We start from the raw sequence: 26,459 nt of genomic DNA on the forward strand, positions 1-26,459 counted from the left end.
GCTACTTAACTAAATTTCTTTTATTATCTGTCTCATTGATTCTCTCAAGTAAAACTTAATGGAGGAGGAATACCATGATACCATCTGAAAATAGAGTTAGTTTTACTTCTTTACCCATTCATATGCCTCTGATTGATTTCTCTTGTTTTATGGCATTGGCTAATACCTCAAGTACAGTTTCACATATTAATAGGAATAGTGGGCATTCTTGCCTTGTTCCTGACTTGAGTGGTATTTCCACTCTGTTGTCTCCCCGTTAAACAAGATAATGACTTTAGTATTAAAGTAAGTATATACCATTTATAATATTAAGAAAATGTCCCCCAATGTCTATTGAGTGTTTTAATCATGGATGAGTGTTGCATCATGTCAAGGACTTTTTCAGTATCCATGAAAAATTTATATGCTTTATTTCCTTAGATTTATTAACATGGTATATGATAATAGGTTTTCTAATATTGAACTGAATTTGCATTCCTGGAATAAATCTCACTTGGTCATGGTATATGTTTTTCATAATGTGCTGTTGGATTTGCTTTTGTAACTATGCTGTGAGTACTTGAGAAGAATATGTACCCTCTTTTATCAGAGTATAGAGTTTGATATATATTCATAAGATTTACCCCTATATTCTTTAGATCTTCTCTCTCCTTATTTTTTTGCCCACTTCACCTATCTTGCACTGAGAGTGTTGTATATTAAAATCTCTTATTATTGTGTTCCTATCTGTCTCCATGCATCTCCTGTAGTTTTTGCTTCATAAAGGTAGTTGCTCTGCTATTTGGTACATAAATATCATAATTACTATATACTCATAGAGTAATATTCATGATTAATCCACATTGTAGATTAGGACTTTTACTATTGAAAATGTCCCCCTTTGTCATATTCAGTGCTTTGGGACTTAAAAGATAAAGACTTTAAAAAATATATTTGTATTACCTTCTTGTTAACTTCTGCCACCCCTATCCTCAGTGCCTAAAATGATCATTCTATAATACTTTGCAAGCAGTTTCATTCAGGATCTCTTCTCACTGGGGACCTATCAGAAGCTGTGATATATCTGCTGGATGTCATCCAAAAAGAAAAAAAAAAGGCAGCTGGTTTGTCATCATTCTTAGTATTTATACTAATGTTCATTGTGATATTTGCTTTTAAAAAATTTACCAACTAAACCATTTACCAAATAATCTGTATGCCCAATAGGCATACAGATCTAAACTAAAATAGAATACTATTTCATTGCAGCATTTTGCTGTATTTAGAATAGGTAGCTCTTCTAAAGAATTAATTAAATTCTATCTAATTACCCAAGGCAGTGGTATCATTGGCTCTGGAGAGGGGTACAGAGGAGGGAAAGAGACCTACTCGATAGCTAACCATTTATACCTTTGTAATTTGGGACCATGTATATGTATGTCATCTAAAAAACATGTGTAATGTAAAGAATAAATACAGCTCCATTTTTTGCAACATGATATACTAGGTGTATGATCAAACTAAAAATAAAATAAAATTACTGGGTAAAATATTAAAAAACAAAACAAAAGCCAAACAAAAAACCCCCTTGAACATATCTATTAGCTAGAAGAGAAGAAGAAAGAGAGCTCGCATCAGAGACTGAATGAGAGCAGGAACCCAGAGAGGTAGGTGGACTCTGGCTTTTGCCCGAACATATTTACCAAACTAGGTGAACCTAAGTGTTGGATTCACAGCTTTATGGGGCTGGGGACAGAAGGCATATCCTAGGGTTTAGCTAAAATGAAAAGTCCAATAGTAGATCACCTTCAATAAAGTTGAGCTACTTTCTCAGTAGGAGGCAAACTAAAAATAACCTTCCCACCAGCTTTTTTAAGCCCCAAGAAATAACTCTGGTACTGAACTGAGGAGGAAAAAAATCTTCTGAGAATTCATAACCAAAATCAAACTCTCATGCATTGCAGCTGAAATTCATAATATCTGGAAGTCACAGAAAACCTCAAGCTGAGGATTTAGTATTAGCCCATGACTTGTAGTGCCCCCTGTTGTCCATTAGAAGGAAATGCAAATATTTTCTAGATCTCTCATCTCAGTCCTCAACAAATTTTCTGCAGATAAAATTCCAAGGGAAATGAACAGTTAGCTCACAGTAAACACTACATACACAAGGGAACAAGGTACTAGCAGAAACAACTGATAGCAGAATTAGATACAGAATGTAAAATAAGAATGTTTAATGTTTCAGTGAAGGAGAGACTTGGAAGTGAATAAAGGTGTTGAAAAAAAAAACACCTTTACTGTGAAGAAAAGCAAGGAAGAGATGAACACAGTTTAGGATAGTGATTACTTCTTGGGGGATGACAGGGATGTGATCAGAAAGGGGCACACTGGAGGCTTCTGAGGTGTGGTAATATTTTATTTCTTAACCTGGGTGGTAGGTACATCAACATTTATTTATTGTTTTTAAGTTGTAAATTTTCATATATTCTTCTATGTATGCTGAAGTTCATAATAAAAAAGAAATACATAGTAAAACATGTAGTGTGTGAAATCTAAGTTGGTCAGTTTTTCTTAAACCTTATTTTGTAATTCCTACTATCATAGAGTATTCCAGATATATGATACAGGAGTTTTCTTCTCCATGCTTCACAGCAAAAGCATCAGCTTTGAGTTGTTAATACTGTTCATCTTCCCTTTTTTCTACTCTGCAGGAAGATGAGAAGATGAGGTGAATGTATGGATTCTGGTTTTTTTGAATTCTCAAACCATACCAAGTCAAAACAGGGATATAACAAGATCCAAAAGATGAAATGCGTGATGAAGGCTTCCCCCCCACCTTTTCATGAGTATTAATTTATTCTTATGTTTACATATATGTGTATAAAATAGCTATTTTGTAATATTAAACTTCTAAAATCATTTTGGTCATCCTATAACTTATGTTGCTGTTTTTGTGAACTTCTTTCAACCTAACAGCCTTTAACTAAGCAAAAGCTGTTAACCTTTTAACCAAATAAAATGTGTTATAAATATTTTTGCATTGGTTATCTTGTTGTATACCACGCTATCTTGTTTTATTTTTAAACCATCCAATATATTTGATCACCTAGAAGATTTTAAAAGTTGCCTCCTGCCTTGGCCAGTTTTCTGTCACCCTTCATTCTTACACTTTCAGAATTACCTGTTAGATGTCAATTTCTGTATTATTTCCATTCTCTGTAATCTGATGACTTGGCTGAGGGGCTTAACCTTTCAGGCTCTTTTAAATTTGGTTTTTATAACTTTATTTTAAAGAACCCTTACTATAGTAGTAATAGAAAGTAATAAATCCTATTGATGTCTGAGATCAATGAACATAATTTACTGTATTCAAATGACAAGTCAAATTCTATTCTGCCTAGATGGAAAAGCTTACTTAGAGAATATCTGACAACTGAAAGGGTGAACTAGTGTTTTTAATAAACACTTCAGATCATTCTGAGGCAGACTGTCCTAGGACCAAACTCTGAGGAATTGCTGTAGGAATACAGAATCCCACGGAACTTACTCATAATATCAACAATGTGGGTTGAGTGGAGGCCTTATTAAAGGAACAGTTTACACAAAGATTAAGAGCCTGGCACCCTGACAATCTTTGTTCTCTTTCCTATACACCTATTACTTGGAGACTATGGACCTCCTAGAGGCAGTCTCCAGTATTATATTTTTGTCCCTATTGCTTATTTCTATTTTTCCTCCTTTCTATGAGTTTTTTCTTTTTTTCCCTTCCCATGTAAATTATTTTTCAGTTTATGTAGTCAAATTTATCAACCTTTTATTGCTGGTGGAATTTGGTCACAGTAAGAAAGAATTTTCCTTCTTCCAGATTATAAAGACATTTACCCATGGTTTCATTTTGTTTTACATTTAAATTTCTGATTCATGTGGAATTTTTTTCTATGATATGAGATATGAATGCAACTTCAACCTTTTTCCAAATGACTCCCCCATTATTGAGAAGGTCCATGTTCTCCATTACTGATTTGAAATGCTACCCTTTTTTATGTTGTATTTCCACGTGCACTTAAATTTATTTCTCAATTTTCTGTTGTATTGGTCTGTGTGTCTGTTTATGCTCCACTACCATACTCCGTAGACTTTAGGGGGAGTATCAAAGTTTCCCTCTCCTAGAGCTTTTACATATTTCTTAATAAATTTATGCCTAGGAATTTTTTTTTTCTTGGTAATAAAAATGGGATCTTCCCTTTGATTCTCTCTTCTAATTATTTGCATATATATGTTCATTATTGATTTCTGTATGTTAATTACTGAACATTCATTGTTTGTAGTATTTTCCAGACATATGTCCTGAAAACTAAGTTAACTTTACCTCTTTTTTTTTTCCCCTTCCAAATCTTATGCATCTCATTGCTTTCTTTTGTCTAATTAATTGTATGGCTGCTACCTTAAGTAAAATGTTAAATTGTAGTGAGAAGAATAGGTATCCTTGTATGTATTGTTCCTGATTTTCATGGCAATGCCTTTGGTTTTACCCTAATAAGTAAGATGCTGGGTTTTGAGCTGGTTATGTATAATTTATAATCACATTAAAGTATTGTCTATCAATTATTTTATTGAGTGCTTCTTTAAAAAATCATGACTGAGTGTTGAGTTTTTGTCAAGTGACTTTTGACATTGATAGAGACTGTATGAGTTAGGGTCCAGCCAAGAGATAGAAACCACAATTATTTTATAAATTGTTAGCCATATAGTACAGAACTAAACAAGGGACCACTGGAGTGTCATAGAGGAGGTAACTATGGGAAGTACTCTGGGGCTGGGGATGCAAAGAAAAAAGAATGGAATTACTGAAACCTAAAGGCTTGGAGGAAGAGTTCCAGGACTCTAGGGAAGGTGTGCAACAGGTTAGTGCTGTTTCCCTGACGGGCTAGGACAAGACTGGTCTGATAGTGTGGAAAAGCTGCAGACTGGAACCCTCTGTTGCTTCTGAAGTCCGTTGTTCCTGCAAGGGTGAGCCATTTCTGTGATGATGCTGACAGGAGCAAGTAGCAAACAGGAAGGAGCAAATTTCTTTTTCCTCCACCATACTTGCAGTTTGCTTCTATCTCCTTCTATTGCCAGAGACTGAAAGGGAGCCTGGCAAAGGGAAAAATGGGTTTTTGTAAAGGCCTGGCCTTAACAAGTGGAGTGAGACATGTGGATTTGAAGCTGAAACATAATAGCTTAATAGCACAAAGGGATATGATTATTCTCCTTAGGTATGTTCATATAACAAACTATATTCACTGATTTGTTGCTACTGAAACATTCTTACTTTCATGGAATAAATTCCACTTTTTAGTATGTGCCAGCCATTGTCTCTCATCTCCAAGCCCACCTCTCTACAATTTGCTGTGTGATTCTGGAACTCTACAAATCACCTTTTTTTTTCTGTGCTAGCTGACTTTTTTTTTTTATTATTTGAGAGAGAGAGAATGAGAGAGAGAGCACATGAGAGGGGGGAGGGTCAGAGGGAGAAGCAGACTCCCCATTGAGCAGGGAGCCTGATGCGGGACTCGATCCCGGGACTCCAGGATCGTGACCTGAGCCGAAGGCAGCCGCCCAACCAACTGAGCCACCCAGGCGCCCCTGTGCTAGCTGACTTTTTAAGCTTCTGTCAGCAAGGGGTGATAGAGACAAAATCAGAAAGAGGGACAAAAAACTTGTTCCTTTTTTGCTTGTGTTCCCTGTCAACATCCCCTCAGCAATGGTGATTCCCTCGGGGGCAGCAGTTGGTTTGTCACCAGTCAATTTAGCATTCCTAGAACCGGCTTCATAACGCCCCCATGGAGGTACCAGCACTACTTGGGCTGTGCCCCTCACGGGCCTCAGGCCTAGCTCCTCAGGGAGCCTCCTTCAGGCTCCTGAGGTGTCCCAGCCATCTGTGCCACAAGCCTTCTTTGAGATCTGCGTTCTGACTCCTAGAAGCCCTTTCCTAGCTCCTGAGGTATTAAACAGTGGCTGAGCAGGACCCTCTCCTCAGCCGCCAAGGTTCTGGGTTCTAATAATCCCAGCCTCTTCCTTTTTATTACCCAGCTGATTCCTGTGGTTCATTGATGGAGGGAATGCAAAATGATACAAACTTTATAGAAAAGATTTTGACAATATCCAGCAAAATTACATAGGCATATACAATCATACAACCCAGTAGTCTCACTTTTAGGAAACTATAGTGAAAATTCTCTTGAAAAAATACAAAAATTTTGGGGGCGCCTGGGTGGCTCAGTGGATTGAGCGTCTGACTCTTGATTTGGGGTCAGGTCATGATCTCAGGGTCATGAGATCAAGCCCCATGTCAGGGTCCGTGCTCGGTGGGAAGTCTGCTTGGGATTCTCTCTCCCACTCCCTCTGCCCCTCCTCCCACCTTTTCTCTCTCTAAAATAAATGTTTTTTAAAAATTTCACTATAGTATGGTTTGTAACAGCAAAAATGGAAAAAAGGAACAACCTAAGTAACATCACTAGAGGACAGCTAACTTGAAAACCAACTGAAATGAATGAAAATAACTATCAAGTTGGTGACAGAGATACCCAATCTTACAAAAGGTATTTTGAATTTGTATCTTTATCAGGATATACTCTAAGGGTAAAAAGAACTATAACAAAATTTTAAACTTTCATTTACTAGTCTCATTGCTGCTATAATATTGATGTGGCTATTATGAAATAGTTCTAAGGACAGATTAAAGAAATTAGATTTCAGAAACTTCAGAATCTTTGGTTGCAGAATCAAACTCTGCAATCTTAAATTTTAATTAGAAATATTAGTGTGAACTCATGCTTTTTGCACTTTAAAAAAAGTTACGTATTTTCTAGTTCTGTCCACTAAAAATGTTTAGAAACAATGATGACTGACTAGCAATGAGTACTTCTAGCATCTAGATTGTGGTTTCTAAATACTATTTCCCATCACAGAGACCAGGGCTCTTTGGAGAAATGGCTAATTCCAAGTTTGGGACAGTATATAACCAAGGTGAGCCTGGGATGTCTTGTACCAGAAAACAAGGACATTATTAAAAATGAATGTGACCATATCAAAAGGACACAAGTTCCAATTTGAAGGTGCCTCCATTGGCCTAAGATGGGACAAACTCAACATTGGTATGAAAGATTGTAACATTAAAACATGTTATACAAAAAGTCACAAATCCATAATGATTAAAAAAAAGAGAAACAAAAACATTGGATGCTCTGAAAATTTGTAAGAGGAAATAATAAGGATGTATTTTGCCTTTCTGATATTAATTCTATTTGTGCATAGTCAGTAGCTCTAATGAATAGTGATAGTTCTTTTCAAAAGAATCTCAACTGAAGAATGCTGAAGGAATGTTAGAGTTAGGAAAATTATCATTTTGCAGCCTCCTAATAAAATAACTGCTTCAGACAGTGGTCAGCAATGTATGGTGAAACCATGAGGTGAGATGTTGATGGAGAAATTCATTATGAAGAGATAACCCACTGAAGCCACTGATCAATCTTAGCATCATTAAGAATGAGTCAACCAGACATCATAAGCCTCCTGATGTGCTACAATGTCAAGTGTACGGCATCACCCATGAAGTCTTCTCATTACCTCCCCCAACCCCAAAGTTGAGCTGGAATTTAATCAAGGCTCTGGAGTGATAGGCATGATGTGATTTGAAGTTTGGGTCCAGTAGCCAATGACCAGGAAAGAATTCTTGAGATGTTTTTAGTACAAAAAGGTGATTTTACTATATCACAAGGACAAAGACCCATGGGCAGAGAGAGCTGCACCTGCGAACGTGAGGTGTGACTGACTATATACCTTTAAGTTTGTGGAAGGAGGGGAGGGAGAGATAACATTAAGTTTTTAAGGAATTTCTATATGCTGAAAGCAAGGTCTTACAGAACCTTGAAGATTTAGCTACTGTCAAGATAAGGTTGCTTTTAGTCTCCAATAAAACATAAACATTGAGGCATTAAGGCGGCCATGTTTCCTTGAGGAATGTCGGGCTCTGAGTGTTTCAGGTATCAGTCTGCTGCAAGCTGTAAGGAGGTTTCATTTAGGCCACATATCTCTTGCCTTTGTTTTCCTCATCGGGCACAGTATATGCGTAGTAAGTAGGGTGGAAGAACAAAGAACACCAGAAGAAGCAATCAGCCATTATAAAATGTGGTGCACTCTATAGGACAACTGACTGGACATGTTAATAGCATAAAAAGGGGGAGTGGGTGAAGGGACTGTTGTAGATTAAAACAGACTGAAGAGACAACAAAAAACACATTGAATAGCCTTTGTTTGACTCAAAGAAATCAAATGTAAAAGGACTTTTTTGGATGCTGGGAAATTTTCAGGATATTAAGAAAATATTTTGTGAGGTGTGAACATGGCATTTCGAGTAAAGAAATGTCTTCTTAAAAAATGTATACTAAAGTACTTAGGGATAAAGTAACATTCCTGAGATTGGCTTTAAAATACTCCAGAAGGGGCGCCTGGGTGGCTCAGATGGTTAAGCATCTGTCTTCGGCTCAGGTCATGATCCCAGGTCTCGCTGCTCAGCAGGGAACCTGCTTCTCCCTCTCCTTCTACTGCTCCCCCTGCTTGTGGTCTCTCACTCTCTCTGTAAAATAAATAAAATCTTAAAAAAAAAAAAATACTCCAGAAAAAGTTAAGTGAATATGGCAAAATGTTGACCATTTTCAGAGCTCAATGAGGTATATGGCGAGGCTAGTTGTACTCCTCACTTTTATGTACTAACTTTGGAAATTTTCACAAAATTTTGTGTTCACATAAACGAAATGACATGGGCAAGTGTTCTAGGTATATTTTTTAAAAGATGTTTTATTATTTATTTGAGAGAGAGAGCGAGTGGGGGGAGAAGCAGAGAGAGAGGGACAAGTGGACTCTGTGCTGAGGGCCAGCCGGACCAGGGGCTCCATCTCATGACCCTGAGATCATGAGGAGAGCTGAAATCAAGAATTGGAGGCTTAACCAACTGAGCCACCCAGGTGCCCCAGTGCTCTAGGTATATTAAATGAAAACAAGTCTGGAAAATAACTAGTTTGGTTCTATTTGAGTTTTTAAAAGGAGTTACAGGCAGATTTCAAAAATGTAAAGATAGGCCCGAAAATTAATACTGGTAAATTCTAAGTTGTAGGCTTACAGATAATTTTTGTATTTATGCTTTTCAGTATTTTCCAAGTTGCCTCTAAAAAAAAGTTTTCCAAGATTTTTATATCTCTGTTCATATTTACCAGATAAACTGTTGTTATTTACTGGATAGACTGTGCATAGTGATGAAGCTTAAAAAAAAAAAAAGGTTTATCTCTATATCAAGGTAGCTCTTGATTTTAAAAAATAAACTTGGATAGTTATTTCTAAAACTGTAAGACAAAGTTGTAAAACCACCGGTTGTCCTTAAGCTCCTTTCCTGCAAAGTTGGAATGAATGGGATTGTTTTATGAGGACTGCACCAGGCGTGGTGGGAGCGTGGTGGGAGCAGTGGCACAAAAACCGGCTTGTTCCCGAACTGCACATCGGGCTGGAAAGCCACTTAAAACCCGCACCGATGAAAGACGCCCAAAGAGACGCCGCAGGACCTGCCGCACCTGCCGAGAGGCGGAGGGCGCGGCGCGGACGCGGGGAGTCGGCGCGAGGAGGGGCAGCTCCCGCCAATGAGCTCGGCGGCCGGAGCGCTCGCGTGACGTCCTGGGAACCGGGCAGGCTTTCCCCGCCAGGCGCACGGAGTTTTAGGTCTCCAGTGGAACTCTCTCCCTGGGACTCGGCTGCCGGGTAGGCTCCGCCGGCAGCGCAGTCGGCGACCCCGGGGCCCGGTGCGGGGCCGTGCCCCGCCAGCATGGACCGGGCGGCGGAGCTGCTCTTCTACGTGAACGGCCGCAAGGTGAGCGCGCTCGCGGCGGCTTCTGGCCTCCCGGCCGCTGTGCCCCCGCGCGCCCCTCCGCCCCCACCCGGCAGGGGCAGGGTGTGCTTTCCCGGCCGCCCTGGCGCTCCGGGCCCCCCTCGCCGGGGTTCCTTTTCCTTCCCCTTCCGAGACCCGCTGGCCACCGACCTCACCCGCCCCACCCCGCAAACAGGAGGAGAAATGGCTGTTCTTCCTAGTCGGGGTCAGCGCTGCCCAACCTTCCCCCTCAAACCCGCCGATAACGGAACGTCCGGGTAGACGGGGAGCAGCCTATAGACGGCTGAGCCTGGGCTCTCGGCTCTCCCGTGTCTGCATGAGCAGAGAGCGGCTTAGACCAGAAGGACGAACGAATTCAAACGACTCTTATCGTTTCTCAGGTGAGGCAGCTGTGACTTGCTGCAGTCACAGCAAGTTCCTGGCAGAGCTGAACCCAGAGCCGGGTTCTGGGGACTTGGAGGTCCTCCCTGCGTCCGCTGTGATGCGGCGTCTGTGCTCTCAGAAACCGGGCTGGCTCTGCAGAGCCTCGGCGAGCGTTCCGGCAGTGCTCAACCTTGGAGCGCTGCAAAGCCCCTGGGCGTCCTTGAAAACACCCCTCACCCCCAACGTGGCCATAAACCGCGTTCACTCAACGCTGTCCCAGCCTATTGGCACCACTTTGCAAGGGAGAAACTGAGGCAGGAAGGAAAAAGGGCTTCCTTAAGAGATGACAACCAAGCAGGGGCCATGCTCCCTGTTTCCACAGTGCCAACACCTTCAGAGCCAACGGTGAGTCCCGCTTCTGGGTCTAGGGGAGCCAAACACTTTCCCCGACTGACTGGCGCCAGCGACGCACCAAGAAGCTGAGGTCTCACTGGAGGCCTGTTCTAGGCCTGATGGTATTTTTGCATTTGTGGTTTTGTAGTATTTTTCTTAAAGAGGACCCCTCCCCCCAAATGGTACAAGTTCTAGGCCCCACAAAACCTTCCTTTGACCCTGTTGCCTGGGTTCCACACTGGGTAACATGAGCTTGTTATTCCTGATCTGTAATGGGGGCTCTTAGGATCCCTTCAGAGGACTACTGTGAGGGTAAAAATTGGCAGTGGGATGAAGTGTTAGCATTATGTCATTCTTTCTTTGCATGACTGAATGGCATAGCAAACAAAACTCTGGCCTTTTTATTTAGACAAACAAGGATTCAATTCCAGCTCTCTTACGGTGATGGCCTAAACTTTTAGAGCCCCAGGTCCTCTGTTAAAAAGGGATACTGCTACTTAGATCAAGTGATAATGCATTATTTAATTTGTTTGTTAAGGGTCTACTCTAGAAGGCAGTGTTCCAGTGTTCTCAGGGGATGCAACAGAACACAGAAATGACAAAGTCCCTGCTTGCATGGAGTTTACATTGTGCTGGGGAGGCAGACAGCAAGCACATAAGCAAGTGGAAATGTATGTCAGGCAGTGATAAGTGCTAGGACAGAACATAGAGCAGAGTGAACAGGAGCTGATATTTTAAGTGGGATGGATGTTTAGGGCTCTCTGAAAGAGTGACATTTGAGCAATGACAAATATGAAGTGAGGAGCAAATATCTGAAGGAAGTATCCCCAATGGAGGGAATGGGGATGCAAAGATCCTCAGACATAGGGATTTCTGCATGCTAAGGGATAGCAAGGAGGGTGGTGGGGCTGGAGATGTGGCCAGGGGCCAGATTGCTAGGGCTTTGTAGGTGATGGTAAGGATTCTGGTTAAACGAGGAAACTGGTTTTTGAGTCTAGCTTCTTCCTCATCCTCCCTTCCCTGCCCTCAAACAAACTCCAGTTGGATTTTTAACATAATGGCTAACAACAGTTTGTGCTCTATTGATTTTTAAAAATAGATAAGCTGGTTCTTATCTATGGGCTCATTTTTATCTATGGGTCAAATGTCCTGTGATCATTTGGAAAGTACACTCAAGATATCGATTCAATTTTTGCAGTTGCCCTTTTAAAAGAAATCATGCCACTCTTCCCCTTTCCTCCTCCTCCTTCTCCTCCTCCTCCCTTCCAGATTGTTAGGTGTGTGTGTCAGTCCCGGCAAGCAATCCTGATTGCCACATACATAGAATAAAGTTTCTGGTTCAGAGGATGAGGGGCTGTTGAGAAAAGTGAGGGAGAGAAACCACCAGGGAAGAGGGCTCTTAAGGTCAAACATGACCTCTGGGATTAAAAATTTGCCTCTGAGGCCCTCTGCCCATTGTTTAGTTGAATTATTTGGGTTCTTTTGGTGTTGAGTTGTATTAAGTTCTTTATATATTTTGGATAGCAATCCCTTATCAGATATGCCATTTGCAAATACCTTCTCTCATTCACCCGGTTGCCTTTGTGTTTTGTTGATGGTTTCCTTTGCTATGCAAAAGGTGTTTGTTTGTTTGTTTGTTTGTTTTTGGTGTAATCTCAGTAGTTTATTTTTGCTTTTATTTTCCTTACCTGAAGAGACATATCTAGAAAAATGCTGCTGAGGCAGATGTCCAAGAGATTACAGCCTGTGTCTTCTTCTAGGAGTTTTATGGTTTCAGGTTTTGCATTAAGGTCTTTTATCCATTTTGAATTTATGTTTGTGTATGGTGTAACAAGTGGTCCAGTTTCATTCTTTTGCATGTAGCTGTCCAGTTTCCCCAATACCATTTATTGAAAAGACTGTCTTTTCCCCATTATATATTCTCGCCCACTTTCTCCTAGCTTCATTGATCATATAAGCATGAGTTTATTTCTGGGCTCTCTATTCTGTTCTATTTACCTATGTGTCTATTTAGTGCCGGTACCTTATATTTGATTGCTACACCTTTGTGGTATATCATGAAATCTTGGATTGTGGTATCTCCAGCTTTGCTTTTTTCTTCTCAAGATTGCTTTGGCTATTTTGAAATAAGTCATATAGAGAAAGACAAATACCATGTGGAATCTTAAAAAAAAAAAAAAAAAGCAAACAAAAACAGAAACAGAATCATAAAGTAGAGAACAAACTGGTGGTTGCCTGAGGGGGAGGGGCTGGAGGGACGGGCAAAATAGGTGAGGAAAATTAAGTATAAACTTCCAGTTAAGAAATAAATAAGTTACAGAGATGAAAAGTACAGCATAGGCAATATAGTCAGTGATATTGTAATAACACTGTATGATGACAGATGGTGACCACACTCATTTGGTGAGCACTGAGTAACGTATAGAATTGTATAGAAGCCAGTTAGGAGACTCTAGGTGGTGTGATTAGCCTCCAGTCTGTGCTTTTTTTTGCAAAATCCCCTCAGGTCACCAAAAGGTGTCATCAGGCAGGGTCTGAGGCCATCAGGAGGGAAGGCCAGGGCATATTGGTCAGATAGCTAGTTGCAGAGAGATTTCGGAAATTTTACTTGCTCCACCAGGGGCCCCCAGAACAGGTGACCAACTTAACGTAGAGTATGAGGGAGGAAGAAGCCATAAATAAGTTATACCCCAGATGAACTCTGTAACACAGCTCAGGAACTAAAGCACATTATTCTACAGGGCAGTGAGGTGTAGAAAGCAAAGGTGTGAGCTTTTGGAACTAGTTAGTCATGAGTTTGAGTCCTGTGCTCTCTACTCTGCCACTTGGCAACTCTGTGGCCTCAGGCAAGTTGCTTAATATCTCTGAGCCTTAGTTTCCCCCCCCCCTGGCAAAATGGGGCTAATAACAGTAACTTCTCTCATGGAACTGAGATAAAGATTAAATTCCACGGAGAGCGGTTAGCAAGGTGCTTGGCACGCAGCAAGTACTCAATATGTAGAAATGATTATTAATATCTGCACCAGAAAATAATCTGCTTCATGTGCAGAGCCAGACCTGTCTGGAAGTGCCAAGGGGGCTGAAAATTAGTCATTGAGCATTATTTGCTCAAAAAAATGTAGGGTCTTGATATTAGTATAGGAAACTGGGATGAGCTGTCCGTTAGCTAGTCTTTCTTTGGGTTCTTGGTCTGCAGAGCTGAGAAAGGAAATTTCTGGGGTGGTTATAATGATTCAGAGAAAAGTGGAGGGGGGTGGAGGTGGCTTAGGCAGGGAGAACCAACAATTAAGATGAATTTTAAAGACACCAGAAGCTCAGTCAGAAGTGTCCTCCTTCTCTGTTGTAAGGATGCTGGGGGTTATTGCTCTTCTCTACTGGGTCCCACAAATACGTCTCTTTCTTTCCTCTCCTGGTATGTCTCAGCCTTGTCCTTTCACACATATCTCATTCCCTTTCTTGGTTTCCATTCTTTCAACACTTTCTCACCCCTCCTCATCTCCCTTCTCTTTCTTCTTTCTGCCTCTGTCTTGGATGTGGTGAAGACCCCTCAGGTACTAGTCACTGGCCCGGTACAGAGGAAAGTGATTTCTCAATCTTGTGCAGTATGAACTTGAAATCTCACAGAGGGCTGGTGGAGATATAGAAGGACAGATCCTTACAACGCTCAAGGCTGTACTGAGCCAGGAACATGTCATGACCCTGATCCAAGAACTGGCATCATCTTCCCAAACCAGAGTCAGCAAGAGTAACTCTGTTCCTCATTCCCTTCCCAGCCCCCAGACACCAGCTTGGCCCTGATCTCACAGTTTCACTCCAAGACTGCCAGGACAGGGCGCATGCCATATCTCTGCCCCTACCTCCCCCTCCGAATAGGCCATCCACCAACTAAGAAAAATAAACACATTGCAAGCCAGGGGCACTTTGAACCAGACTCCAATCTCTTGAGACATCTCTTAGAACAAGTACCCAAACAAGCAAGGCCTGCTTCTTCCAATGGACCTGCTTCCATTCCATTCCTTCCAAAAATATACAAATATCCCTCAAGCCTAAATGCTCTTCTTTACTATCTAAGCTACCCAGATCCTGTTTCGTCATTAAAATTGGGCTTCTGTAAAATTTACCATCGTATGTGTTAACTAGGATTACTTTCAGCTGTGAATGGCACAAACTCAAAAAACAGTGATTCAAACAAGATACAGATCATTTTTACTTTACATAAAAGATATCTTGGGGCTGGTCCAGAAGCTTCAGGATGTCATCTGAGACCCAAATTTCTTCTTTTTCCTCTACAGCTGTTAATATATTGCCTTATGGTCTAGGATAGCTGCTGGAGTCCTAGCCATTTCATCCCTTTTCCAGGCAGCAGGAAGGAAGAAAGGGAAATGCATGCTGGGATACACAAGAAGCAGTTTCTGCCATCATTCTTGGCACTTCTCTGTTTTTCTTTCTTTTCTTCTGTTCAGATGCCCCAAGACTGTGAGAAATCCTTCCTCTCTCCTCAGTGTTCTCATGATTATTTCTTAAAGTTAATTAACATTTATTATGTCCCTATGATATATCCCCAGCACCTAGCTCAGTGGTTGACACAAAGAAGAATAACAGAAGGTGGTGTCTCCCAGGATCAAGAGAGGCTTATACAGACACAAATAAAATTATGATGCAGGGTACAGTGTTGCTACTCAATTCCAGTGTGTGGGTGGTTTCTCCCCACACCACCAAACAATTCCCTGACTCCTGAGTGTTTTACAATTCAACTCAGTTCTTACACTATCTACCCAGAGATAGCATCAGGTTCCATTAAAGGCTCAGTCCCACAAGAAGGCTCCTCCCTGCCTTCAAATGCCAATCATAAGTCCAGGTTGTTACCTACTTGTGACTGACTGACTATAAACCGGATTTCCACAACCCCCTCCTTATGTTTGATTAATTTGCTAGAGTGGCTCACAGAACTCAGGTAACCAGTTTACTCACTTGATTCCTGGTTTATTACAAAGGGTATTAAAGGCTATGAATCAACAGCCAGATGAAGCTATAGGATGAGGTCCAGAACAAAGGAGCTTCTGACCCCATGGAATTGGGATATGGCACAGGTAGCATATGGATGTGTTCTGGTTCACCAACTTGGAAGCTCTCTAAGCCCATCCTTTTGGGCTTTTATGGAGGCTTCATTATACAGGCATGACTTATTAAATCATTGGCCATTGGCAACTGATTTAACTTGCAGTCCCTCTCCCCTTTCTGGAGGTCAGGGGACAGGACCGAAAGTTCCAACCCTTTAATCACATAGTTGGTTCTTCTGGCAACCAGCCCCTGTTAGGTTAATTCCAAAAGTTATACCATTAACATAACAAAGACACCTTGATCACACTCAACACAAGAAATTCCAGGGATTTTAGGAGCTATGTACCAGGAACAATGCCTGAAGATAAAATATGTATTCCTAATTATAAGTCACAATGTCACATGGAGTCCACAAAGTTCTATGACAGATGTGTGGACATTGGCCATGGGAGCACAGAGGAAGCTGGTTACCTGGAGCAGAGGATGGAAAGGTATATTAGATGGCAGCACCCCACAGAAGAGAACACTTGAGCAGGGCTTTGAATGATGTACAAAATTCTGCCAAGTAAAGAAGATAGGGAGGACTTTTAGAAGGAATCCTATATCCAAAATGTAGTGAAGGGTGAAAGTCCTGCCAGCCCAGCCAGTTCTCCCATGGGACCCAGTGTTAAAGATACACGGGTTGAGTGGCAGGAGAAGGTGGGCAGTCTGTCAAAAAGGCCTTGTAGGCTATGCCAAGGAGTTTGAATTTCTTCTTGTATTCCAGGAACTCTAGAATATAAATTTCCCTAAGACACATTCAGTGTGCTCATTAATCATGCACCTTTTCTTGGTCTTTCTCCCAGAAATTCTGATTCCATAGGGATGTCAATTTAACAGGCACCCTGAATGATTCAGGAATTCCCAGCATGGTGATTTGGCAGCCAGGAGGCAGTGTTGAATTAAAGCAGATACAGATGGTGATCAGGCTTGGATTTTAAAGAGGTCATTCCAGTAGTGATATAAAGAGTGGTATTGTGAGTGCCAAGAATGGAGGCAGGAGACATGTTAGGCAGCTCTGATAATTATTCTGGCAAGAAGTCATGAGTGTTGATCCTGAGGAGTGACAGTAGAAGTGCAGGGTGTTTAGAGAATCATTTTGAAAGTATGAGTGACAGGACTTGGTGACACTGATTGTGGTGGATTGAAAGAAATAAAAAGTTGAGAACAGCTCAGGTTTTTAAGCTGGGAAGGCTTAGCAGATGGTGAGGTTATTAAACAAGTTAGTGAAAAGAAGGGAAAGAGTAAGTTTGGGAAATAAAACAGTTTCATTTGAGGGCCTATTAAGTTTGGGATGCCTGGAGGGGCACTTAATTTTTTTTTTTTTTTTTTTGTATTACAGTATGGGTATGTGTACCCCCCTGAAACACACACAGACAATCCCATCTCTCACTATATGGCAGACTCCTCTAGGGCACAGATCTGACCTTGGAAATTGGCATATGTTTCACTTTCCCTGGCATATGGCCACTTAGAATTGAGGGTGAGGAGGCATCCATAGAATAAGCATATGTCCCCTCCTCACCTACTTCCCAAAAGAGTAGCAGAATAACACGGTGAAAGATGAACTCTACTTCTGAGATTGTGAGGCAAATCATGGTTCTCTTTGTTCTGTGACTAAAAGACATTCAGAGTTTTAATCAAAAAAGAGAAAACATGATCACTTTGGGGAACATAACCAATCATGACATTTGGTCATGCCATCCATTGGGTGTTGCTGTCCTATTGCTGTGCTGCTAGGCTGCCCACACAAACCCGCTTCTTAAGTGTATCCTTTCTTGCACATCTTTGGATTACTTGGCATATACATTTTATCTTCTCTGGTGTTTCTTTGATCTGGGGTCATGGTTGGTTGTATTCTCTTCCTGAAAACTGTAATTCGGGGTGCCTGGGTGGCTCAGTCATTAAGCGTCTGCCTTCGGCTCGGGTCATGGTCCTGGGTCCTGGGATCGAGTCCTGCATCGGGCTCCCTGCTCGGTGGGAAGCCTGCTTCTCCCTCTCCCACTCCCCCTGCTTGTGCATGCTCTCTCTCTCTCTCTCTCTCAAAAAATAAAATCTTAAAAAAAAACCCTGTCATTCTTCAGCCATGATAAACAAGATTTTTTTAAAAAAATTATATCAGTATCTCAATATTCTATTCCAGCAGCCACCCCCTACCTCTTTCTTCCCTATTCTGTTCTACTAATGTCTTTTCACTGACCTGTTTCAGACTTTCTGGGAGAAGCTGGGCAGGCATCACTAGTGTTCCTGTTGGTAGAAACAACGCCTGCATTAGAAAACAGTGAAAATTCAGGACCAAGGACAGCGGCAAAGTGGTGTTGGGGCTCCAGATTTCAACTTTACTCTTAAGAGAGATGATTTGTATATCACAGGTGTTCCATAAACATTAAATCAGATTGAAAATATGAGTAGAAGAGTCCATTAATGTGCACTGCCATCAAATTAGCATGAGCTTGCCCATGTGAATATCACACCAGCTCTCTCAACTTTATGTACATAACTCTCTTCTTTTCCTTTTGGTACAGGTAATAGAAAAAAATGTTGATCCTGAAACAATGCTGTTACCATACCTGAGGAAGAAGCGTATCCTTTTCTTTGCTTTGAGTGTGTGCGTGTGTGTGTGTATAGTGCTAATATCCTCATCAGGTGATGTTTCAAATATTTTTTTAGAGCCGCACTGAGTCCTATTCCCTACCATTATGATTTTATGTTCTTCTTTAAGAAAGTCCTACATTTTAGTTTTGTAGGCAGTGCACAGTTGTGGCGGTCAGAAGAACCAAATTCTTTCTAATCTCTGTTTTGGCACTAAATACGTTGTATAAAATGGAGAAACTAGCAGTGGGAATTAAAGCAAATCTTAAAAGGGCTTAATTAAGCATCCTTTAGAATTAAGAGTCACAATATTGACATTCTGTCTTCAAGAACTAATCATCATGCCCATTAGGAAAAAAGAGCACAGAAATCTCCTGAAATGAAAGTAAAAGAACCATGGAGAAATTAAACCTGAAAATGTTACCTTAGAAAAACTTTGTAAATTTAAGTCATGTAAAGAATGGATTCTTAACCTGCTATGCATGAACTCCAGTAGGCTTCCTGATGTCTATAGACTCCACTAACTTATATGCAGAATTATGTGACAATGGGAATTTGTACATTTTTATTCCCTCTAGAGAGAGTGAGACTCCCCAAAGAGTACACAACTCAAAAGGCATCAATGACAATGTTCTGGAAGTCATTCAAGATCTTTGGACGTAAAAACAATGGACACTGATTTCCTGGTTATCCATGGTACTAATGTGTAATATTTAAGATTTGGTTCACTTGTGAGTTACAGAAAACCCCAAATCACAGTAAATAAGGTAGAAGTTAAAAGTTTATTCCTTTCTCATTGTGTTAGTTTCAGTTCTCTTGGAAGCAGACACCAGAAATGGGATTAAATGTGCAAGGGTTGTATTAGGAGAGATGCCTGAGTGAAAGGAAATAGTGAGGGAGCTAGAGAAGGCTCAGGGAGACATTAAACCACAATGCGAGTGCCACCTGTGAAGAAGAGTGGATGAGGAAGCTGAGTGGGAGGGTCCAAGGGTGCTGTGCAGTCTAAGGCATATTCATCAAAGCCATTGGGGGTGGCTGATAAGGACTCCATGTCTCTCCATAGAACTAAACCATTGGTGGGGAGCAACCCCTGGGAGTCATGACCTCAGTGAAAACTGGGGTGATAGAAATCAAAATGCAGCAGCTGGGTCTCTTGGTCATTTACCCTCCCATGTTGAAGGAGGTCTATGAAACACATTCTCATGGCTGTCACACTCACATAAAGGAATCCCAAAAGTAGGTGGATTAGGGCTAGTAAAGCAGTGTCACAACCTTATTAGGGAGCCAAGCTCCTGAGTCTTGCTGCCCCACCCTCCTCAGCATGCACCTTTCTTCTCATGGTCAGAGATGACTAACTGAAGTGTAGCCATCATATCTGAACTCCAGAAAATAGGAGGTAAGGGATGAAGGGGGCACCCCTCTCCTTTTGAGGACATTTTGTTCTGGAGGTCATACACAGCACTATGTTACCTCCCATTGGACAGCATTGTCATTAACCCCACCCAGCTGCAGAAGAGGCTGAGAAAATGTATTCTTTATTCTAGGCAACCACGTGTGTGACTAAAAATTGAAGTTTCTTTTACAAAAAAAGAATGAGAGAAGAGATAAGAGCATACAAGTAACAGTTTCTGCCACCAGGAATTAGAGAAATACAGTCAACATGGATAATAACACAAATATTCCAAGAATGATGTACAATTCTACATTTTTCTTTGTATGTCATCAAAGATGCAGATAAGGATGAAGACAAATGTGCAATGTACTCATGCTTTCAAATATTCAGGCCTTTATATGTACAGACTCTTTTTTAAAGTTTGGCCCTGTTTTGGCAATATGATGTCCAATTGTTTTGAGAGGGAGGAGATCAAATATAATACACAAATGGAAATCAGGAATCCACAAGATTCTAAATAATAGCAGCTAAGGCATCATTTGAACTTAACTATATATTCAAGAGTCTTTTTGATGGTGTTGTCCTCTAAGGTCAGAGCGATTCTAGAAAGAATTTTAGAAAACACATTATCTTTAACTATGCTCTTTCCAGTTCGACTCACAGGAACTAAGTATGGCTGTGGAACAGGAGGCTGTGGCGCCTGCACAGTGATGATATCGCGATATACCCCCACTGTCAAGAGGATAAGGTAGCTCACCGCAAAATCCAGACATGGTTGTATTTTTGAAGTCTTGAACTTTGTTTTATTCCTTCACTTGAGAAATATGGAGGAGCACCTACTATGCAACAAGAACTGTGCAGGCGCTGGGGGTACAATGATGAACAAGATAGACATGGTCCCCGGAATGTGAGTGGGTTAGAAAAAAAACGTACCATCAGTGAGGATAACATATGGTCAGAGAATCCCCTTTTGAAAATTGAAAGGCTGTCTGACTCCCTGTGCTGTCTGGGAAGGAAAGGAAGGGATGAAATAGCTGTGAAGAATAATGGCATCATCACACTTTTATATTACTGTTACAGCCTAGTAAGTGATGTCCTTGCTCCCAGCCTTGCCCCCTGCCCATATGATGAATTCCATACATCAGTCAGAAAGATCCCTTTCAAGTATAAAACACTCTCCTACTTAAAAATCACCAATGGTTTCCCATTACATTTAACATCTTCTCTTTATGTTTGATATTTATCCTTCTTCAGGTTCACCAATTTCTTGGATCTGTGGGTTGATGGCTTATATCAGCTTTGGAAACTTCTCAAGTCATCATCTCTTCAAATATTTACTCTTTCTTTCTCTTCCTCCCCTCCTCCCTCCCTCCTTCTCCCTCTCTTTATTCTCCCTCCCTTCCTTTGTCATTCCTCTTCTCTCTCCTCTCTCCCCACTCCTCTCTCTTGGACTCCAACCATGCATATCTTAAACCATTTACATCATTCTGCAGATCTCAGATGAGGGCTAAGGATCTGAGCAGTGGTAAGATTTCAGAGATCTGCCTGTATTCCACAGCCAGGTCACCTGCTTCCTGAACTCTGGGTGATCCCTCCCTGCTGTACAGCCTGGCTGCCCACTTTCTAGTTCACCAGGAATTTCTCTTTGCTCTCCCATCTCACTTCCATGCTCTGGGAGATCTCTTGCAGCCATGCCTCCCTGTCTTTAGCCTCTAAAGGATGGCAACTGCCCTACCCTCTGTGAAGCCTGAGTGCTTACAGCTGTGTTCTCCTGCTTTCCCCCCAACCTTCCTCATCTAAGAGTCCATGTGCCTGGAGAGGTTTTTTTTGTAGCACTCCTTCCCTACCCTTAGTTTTAGGGTATTACCCTCAGCACTCAGTGAAGTTTGGTGGGGAAGAGTTTAGGGAGCGTGCAGTCCAGCTTTGTATTTTAATTTGTTACATCAGCCCACATTAAAAATTTGTTGAAAATTGGTGTGGTTTCTCCCTACTCCTGTCTAAGGCAGATTCCTTCTCCTCCATCCACATCAGAGATGAGGACAGCTATATCTCATCTCTCTTATAAAGGGCTTGTACTTAATAGGGTTTAGGTCATTTAAGTTTCTTTACATACTCAGCATCTGATGAGTTTTTTAAAAACTATAATTATATAGCTTATATGGCTTGTTTTGGTTTTTAGAATGAGAGTGAAGGTCTCTTACAAGTTTCTAAATGAAGCCTTACAATTACCTACCTTGTGTGTCTCTCAACCTGGAATTCTACCATTTCTCCTATATTCATTATGCTCCAACCTCACTGGTCTTCTTTTTGTCCCTAAACACCCCAAGCTCATTCCTGCCTCAGGGCTTTTGCATGTGTTGTCCCTCTACCTGGAATGTTTGCTCCCAAACCTTCATGTCTGGCTCCTTCAAATTATTCATGTTCCAGCAAAAATGTTACTTTATCAGCCCTCTTAGATCACCTTATAAATAGCAATGCCCACCTCACCTCTGCAACTCCTTATTCCCTTTGCCTGTGTCAATTTATTCATAGCACTTCTTACTATCTCAGTTTATGTATGTATGTATGGTCTGTGTGTATATGTATTGTCTGTCTTCCCTCAACTAAAATATATACTCTACAAGGGCAGGAATTTTATCTGTCTTGTTGACCAGTGAATCTTAGTTCCTCAAACTTTGCCTGGCACATAGTAGACACTCAATAAATATTTACGTTTAATTAATAAATGAATAATATTCTTCCAGTCTTTCTTTCATGTGTGTATATATGTATAGATGCAATACTGTTTAGAAACCTGTATATTTTGCTTCTAAAACATGTGCATGAGCTGAGGACAGGATGTATTTGCAAAGCCTGAGGCATCATACAAAACCTGCCATATTGGAAGTGCTGGGTGAATGCTCAGTCCTGTTTCCCCCTGTGCTTCTCTTTTGCATTCGGAAGCCATCATGCCACCAATGCCTGTCTGACCCCCATCTGTTCTCTGCATGGGGCTGCTGTCACCACAGTAGAAGGCATAGGAAGCACCAAGACCAGGATTCATCCTGTTCAGGTGAGGCTGTGCTTCTTCCTCATACGGTTTCGGAGCTTCAAAAAGCATGACAAACCATAGAGGTTAATGCAGTAGAACAGTCTGAGCCCTGCTGCTTGGTCACTGCCCGTACATGAAACTGAGCTTGAGGCTGGGAGTGACACCTGGTGTGGGTGTGTTTTATAACTGATTGCTCAGAAATATGCCTTTGGAAGACTAGAAGACTTTTTCTTTTGGAAGAAAACCCTGACGCTGCTGTGTTTGGGTTTTTTTGTTCTAATTGGATGGGGCCTATCCGTCTTTCATCTTCCAAACTCAAAAAACAAGAGCTATCTGCATTGAGGGTTATAATTTTTTTTTTTTTTTTTTACAAAGTGGAAAATAACCGGACTTTAAAGCTGGATGAAAATCTCAGCTCCCAAAAAGATTTGTTAAATATAGGACTTGTTCAGAAGACAGATAATAGGAGTTTTGATAAATCTGGAGGCTTTTCTCCTTAAGGCAGTACCTTGTTAGAACTTTACTTCAAATGAAAGGGCACCTCAGACTCCTGGCTCTTTAAATTATTTATATGTTGCCCATAAAAATGCTGTTGCTACTTGTTTTTATCTAGGTTAATGAAGGTCACTTATGAGGAGAGGATAGAAGAGAAAAAAGATAGAGACAACATAGAGAATACCCAAATTTCACATTTCCCTGGACTTGAAGGAATGTCAGGGACTGTTCCTTACCTCATTACCTATAGGGAATGAATTCTGCCTGGACGCTCTTGTGGCATGTAACTATTCCCAGCTGTGAGACATTCTTTCATTTAGTAGCTGCTGCTGAGCTCCTGGTGTTGCAATGTAGCCAGCAGACAGCTTCCAAAATGGGGTTGCACCTTTGAAGTTAGACTCCAAAGAGAAAGTGCTGGGAAGGAAAATGTTTTGTAGAGAAAGAGGCAATGTTTCCTTCTTGACTGTCTTCTGGATTAATGGTTGCACTTTGTAAACAAACGTCTACGTGCTGAAGTGATAGGGCCATCGTGGGTAGCTAGGCTTGGTTTGGTTTGGTTTTTTCAACGTGCACACACTTGGCTTCACTTCTCAGAGGGACCTAAAGGGGGTAAGCTTTGTTTCAGTGATTCCCATTCCGGACTACATATTGAAACCACCGGGGAATCCAAAAAATATATGTGTGTGCTCTTGGTGTGGGCTGCTTCTTGGGCCTTGGAAATTTTTAAGTTCCCCTGGTGATTCCAAAGGCTGAGAACCTTTAATGAAAGGTGAGGACCAGTAATCATAGCCACCCAGTCTGAGAAAAGGAGACATCTAGATGGGAAGGATTTTCCAGGGCCTCTTCTCCAATTTTATGGTGCAAACAAGTTGCCTGGGGATCTTGTCAAAGTGTAGGTTCTGATTTGGTGGGTCTGGGATAGGACCCAAGAGTCTGTATTTCTAAACTTGCTGTGCTTCCAGGAGAGGATTGCCAAGTGTCACGGCACGCAGTGTGGCTTCTGCACCCCTGGGATGGTGATGTCCATCTACACATTGCTGAGGAACCATCCAGAGCCCTCTCTGGAGCAGTTAACTGAGGCCCTTGGTGGTAGGTTATATGTATGTGTGCTTTTGTTTTTAAATAATGGTGATGGTAAAAGGTGAAGTTAGACACTCACTGTGTGCCACATGCTGTATTAATGTTGTATAAAGGTTGTCTCATTTACTCTTTATGATACCTGTGTAACATAGGCATTGTTACCATCCCCATGTTGTAGATGGAGACACTGAGGTTTAGAGAGAATAATTTATTTCAAGTTGTACCACCAGTAAGTGGAAGAGTTACTTTGTTCAAATTAGGATTCAAACAAGATCCACACATCGCACTTGGCTGATATATTCCTTGTCTCTCTTAATTTATAAAAGTCTCCTCCCTGCCTGGGTGCCTCAGTCCATCTTCCCTGTCCCCCTGCTCGTGCTCTCTCTGACGGTCTCGCTCTTTCTCTCAAATAAATAAATAAAATCTTTTTTTAAAAAAAGTCTCCTTCCTTTTTTATTGTTTGCTTATTTTTTTAAGATTTTATTTATTTATTTGAGAGAGAGAGAGAGAGCACAAGCAGGGGGAGCAGCAGAGGGAGAAGGAGAAGCAGGCTCCCTGCTGAGCAGGGAGCCCAACATGGCACTCAATCCCAGGACCCTGGGATCATGACCTGAGCCGAAGGCAGATGCTTAACTGACTGAGCCATCCAGGAGCCCCTACTTGCTTATTTTTACAAACATTGCAAAGCCAGCTTATTCACTTACTCTTGGAAAGGGTCCAGTTTTCTCCACATACCTCTCTCTCCCATCACTCTCTCCAATGGTGTGAGTGCTTTCAGAATCATATTAGCTATTAGAGGACTTGTCATGAATTCAACATGAGATAAAAGAGATTGAGATCTTCTGGTGATACTTATTTCAAATAACTGTCTTTCTCCAGTCTAGAGTGATCTTATCAAGTTCAGAAACTCAGTGTGTGTGTGGATGGAGGAGGTCTTCATTAATAAGATTCTAAACAATTTTTTAAAATAATTTCACCAAATCCTGGTGAAACTCTCCATGGCTCTGTCTATCTGTCTCCCAAGGACCCTATTTCCCTGCCAGAGAACACGAGGTTAAAGCTCATGTGTCTAGCTCTTCCACACACATGGAAGACCAGAGCAAATGGGAATATATAGGAGAGATGCAGCACATAAACTGTCTCTTGCCTGATTTCCTTTAGATCCTGTTAGGCATTTGATCTCATGGCTGTTTATAATGGGAACAAAGGGTTTTCAAATTTGTGGGGAATTTGTAAAGAGTCCCAGGAATCCTGGGATTAAACCCCAGATAGCTTGCTTCAGTGGCTTTGTTTTTTCAATAAGACCCCAGATTTGGAGGGAGGGGGGTGAATGTGGGCTATGGACCACTGGGAGAGAAATGCTGCCCTAATGATTTATTGTAGATCAATTGTGTGCCCAGTTGTTTCCAAAGTTTCATAACTGCCTTTGCTTCTATAAAAGGTCTTTGGTCTGTCAACTGAAGCTTAGCTCTTGAATGTGCCTGTAGACCAAGTTTTTAGCTTGAAATCATTGTGTTCTTTGAGTACCTATCATAAGCAGAAGATACAAAACGGCTTAGAGAGAGAACACACAAATAACTGAGTGGTTCAGCTCTACTTCAGGACTCTCAACCTAATATCCCAAGTTGCTGATGAAAAAGATCAGACTTTTTAGATTATGTAGACTGAAATGTCAAACGGGGCTTTCTTCTTGGATGGGGTCCGTACTTCCATCATGCATTTGGCAGACGGTGCCTCTCTCTACGTTACTTGAGTAACATACAGTTGAGTTTTTCTCCTTCAGGTAACTTGTGCCGTTGCACTGGATATAGGCCCATAATTGATGCATGCAAGACTTTCTGTAACGTGAGTAGAAAGGAATACAGTTTTTGAAGATTTTATTTACTTACCTATTTATTTGAGAGAGAGAGAGAGATTGAGTGCGGCAGTGGGGAGGGACAGAGGGAGAGGCAGAGAGAATCTTAAGCAGACTCCACACTGGGTGTGGAGCCCTGTGTGGGGCTTAGTCCCACAACCCTGAGATCACATTCTGAGCCAAAATCAAGAGTTGGATGCTTAGCCAACTGAGCCACCCAGGCGTCCTTAAAGGAACACGTGTTTGAGTGTATTTTTTT

General features: G+C 41.4%; 2 protein-coding genes across 3 annotated transcripts in view; both read left to right on the plus strand.

The window, feature by feature from the left end:
• SGO2 (shugoshin 2) overlaps nt 1-4,584 on the plus strand; it is a 42,428-nt gene extending 37,844 nt beyond the window's left edge. For both annotated transcript variants that reach the window (XM_045868275.2, XM_064586888.1), the window contains one exon: nt 2,691-4,584. In XM_045868275.2, the coding sequence (XP_045724231.1) occupies nt 2,691-2,706 (16 nt within the window). In that variant the 3' untranslated portion in view covers nt 2,707-4,584. The remainder of the gene's footprint in view (nt 1-2,690) is intronic.
• Nucleotides 4,585-9,835: 5,251 nt separating this feature from the next.
• AOX1 (aldehyde oxidase 1) overlaps nt 9,836-26,459 on the plus strand; it is an 80,220-nt gene continuing 63,596 nt past the window's right edge. The window contains exons 1-6 of the mRNA XM_045867476.2: nt 9,836-9,880; nt 18,280-18,337; nt 20,391-20,487; nt 22,683-22,791; nt 24,228-24,354; nt 26,129-26,190. Coding sequence (XP_045723432.1) covers nt 9,836-9,880; nt 18,280-18,337; nt 20,391-20,487; nt 22,683-22,791; nt 24,228-24,354; nt 26,129-26,190 — 498 coding nt within the window. The remainder of the gene's footprint in view (nt 9,881-18,279; nt 18,338-20,390; nt 20,488-22,682; nt 22,792-24,227; nt 24,355-26,128; nt 26,191-26,459) is intronic.

This window comes from Mirounga angustirostris, unplaced genomic scaffold (assembly GCF_029215605.1).
Source record: "Mirounga angustirostris isolate CCGP_5_RB_7025 unplaced genomic scaffold, mMirAng1.0.hap1 SCAF_3, whole genome shotgun sequence".
Lineage (NCBI taxonomy): Eukaryota > Metazoa > Chordata > Mammalia > Carnivora > Phocidae > Mirounga > Mirounga angustirostris.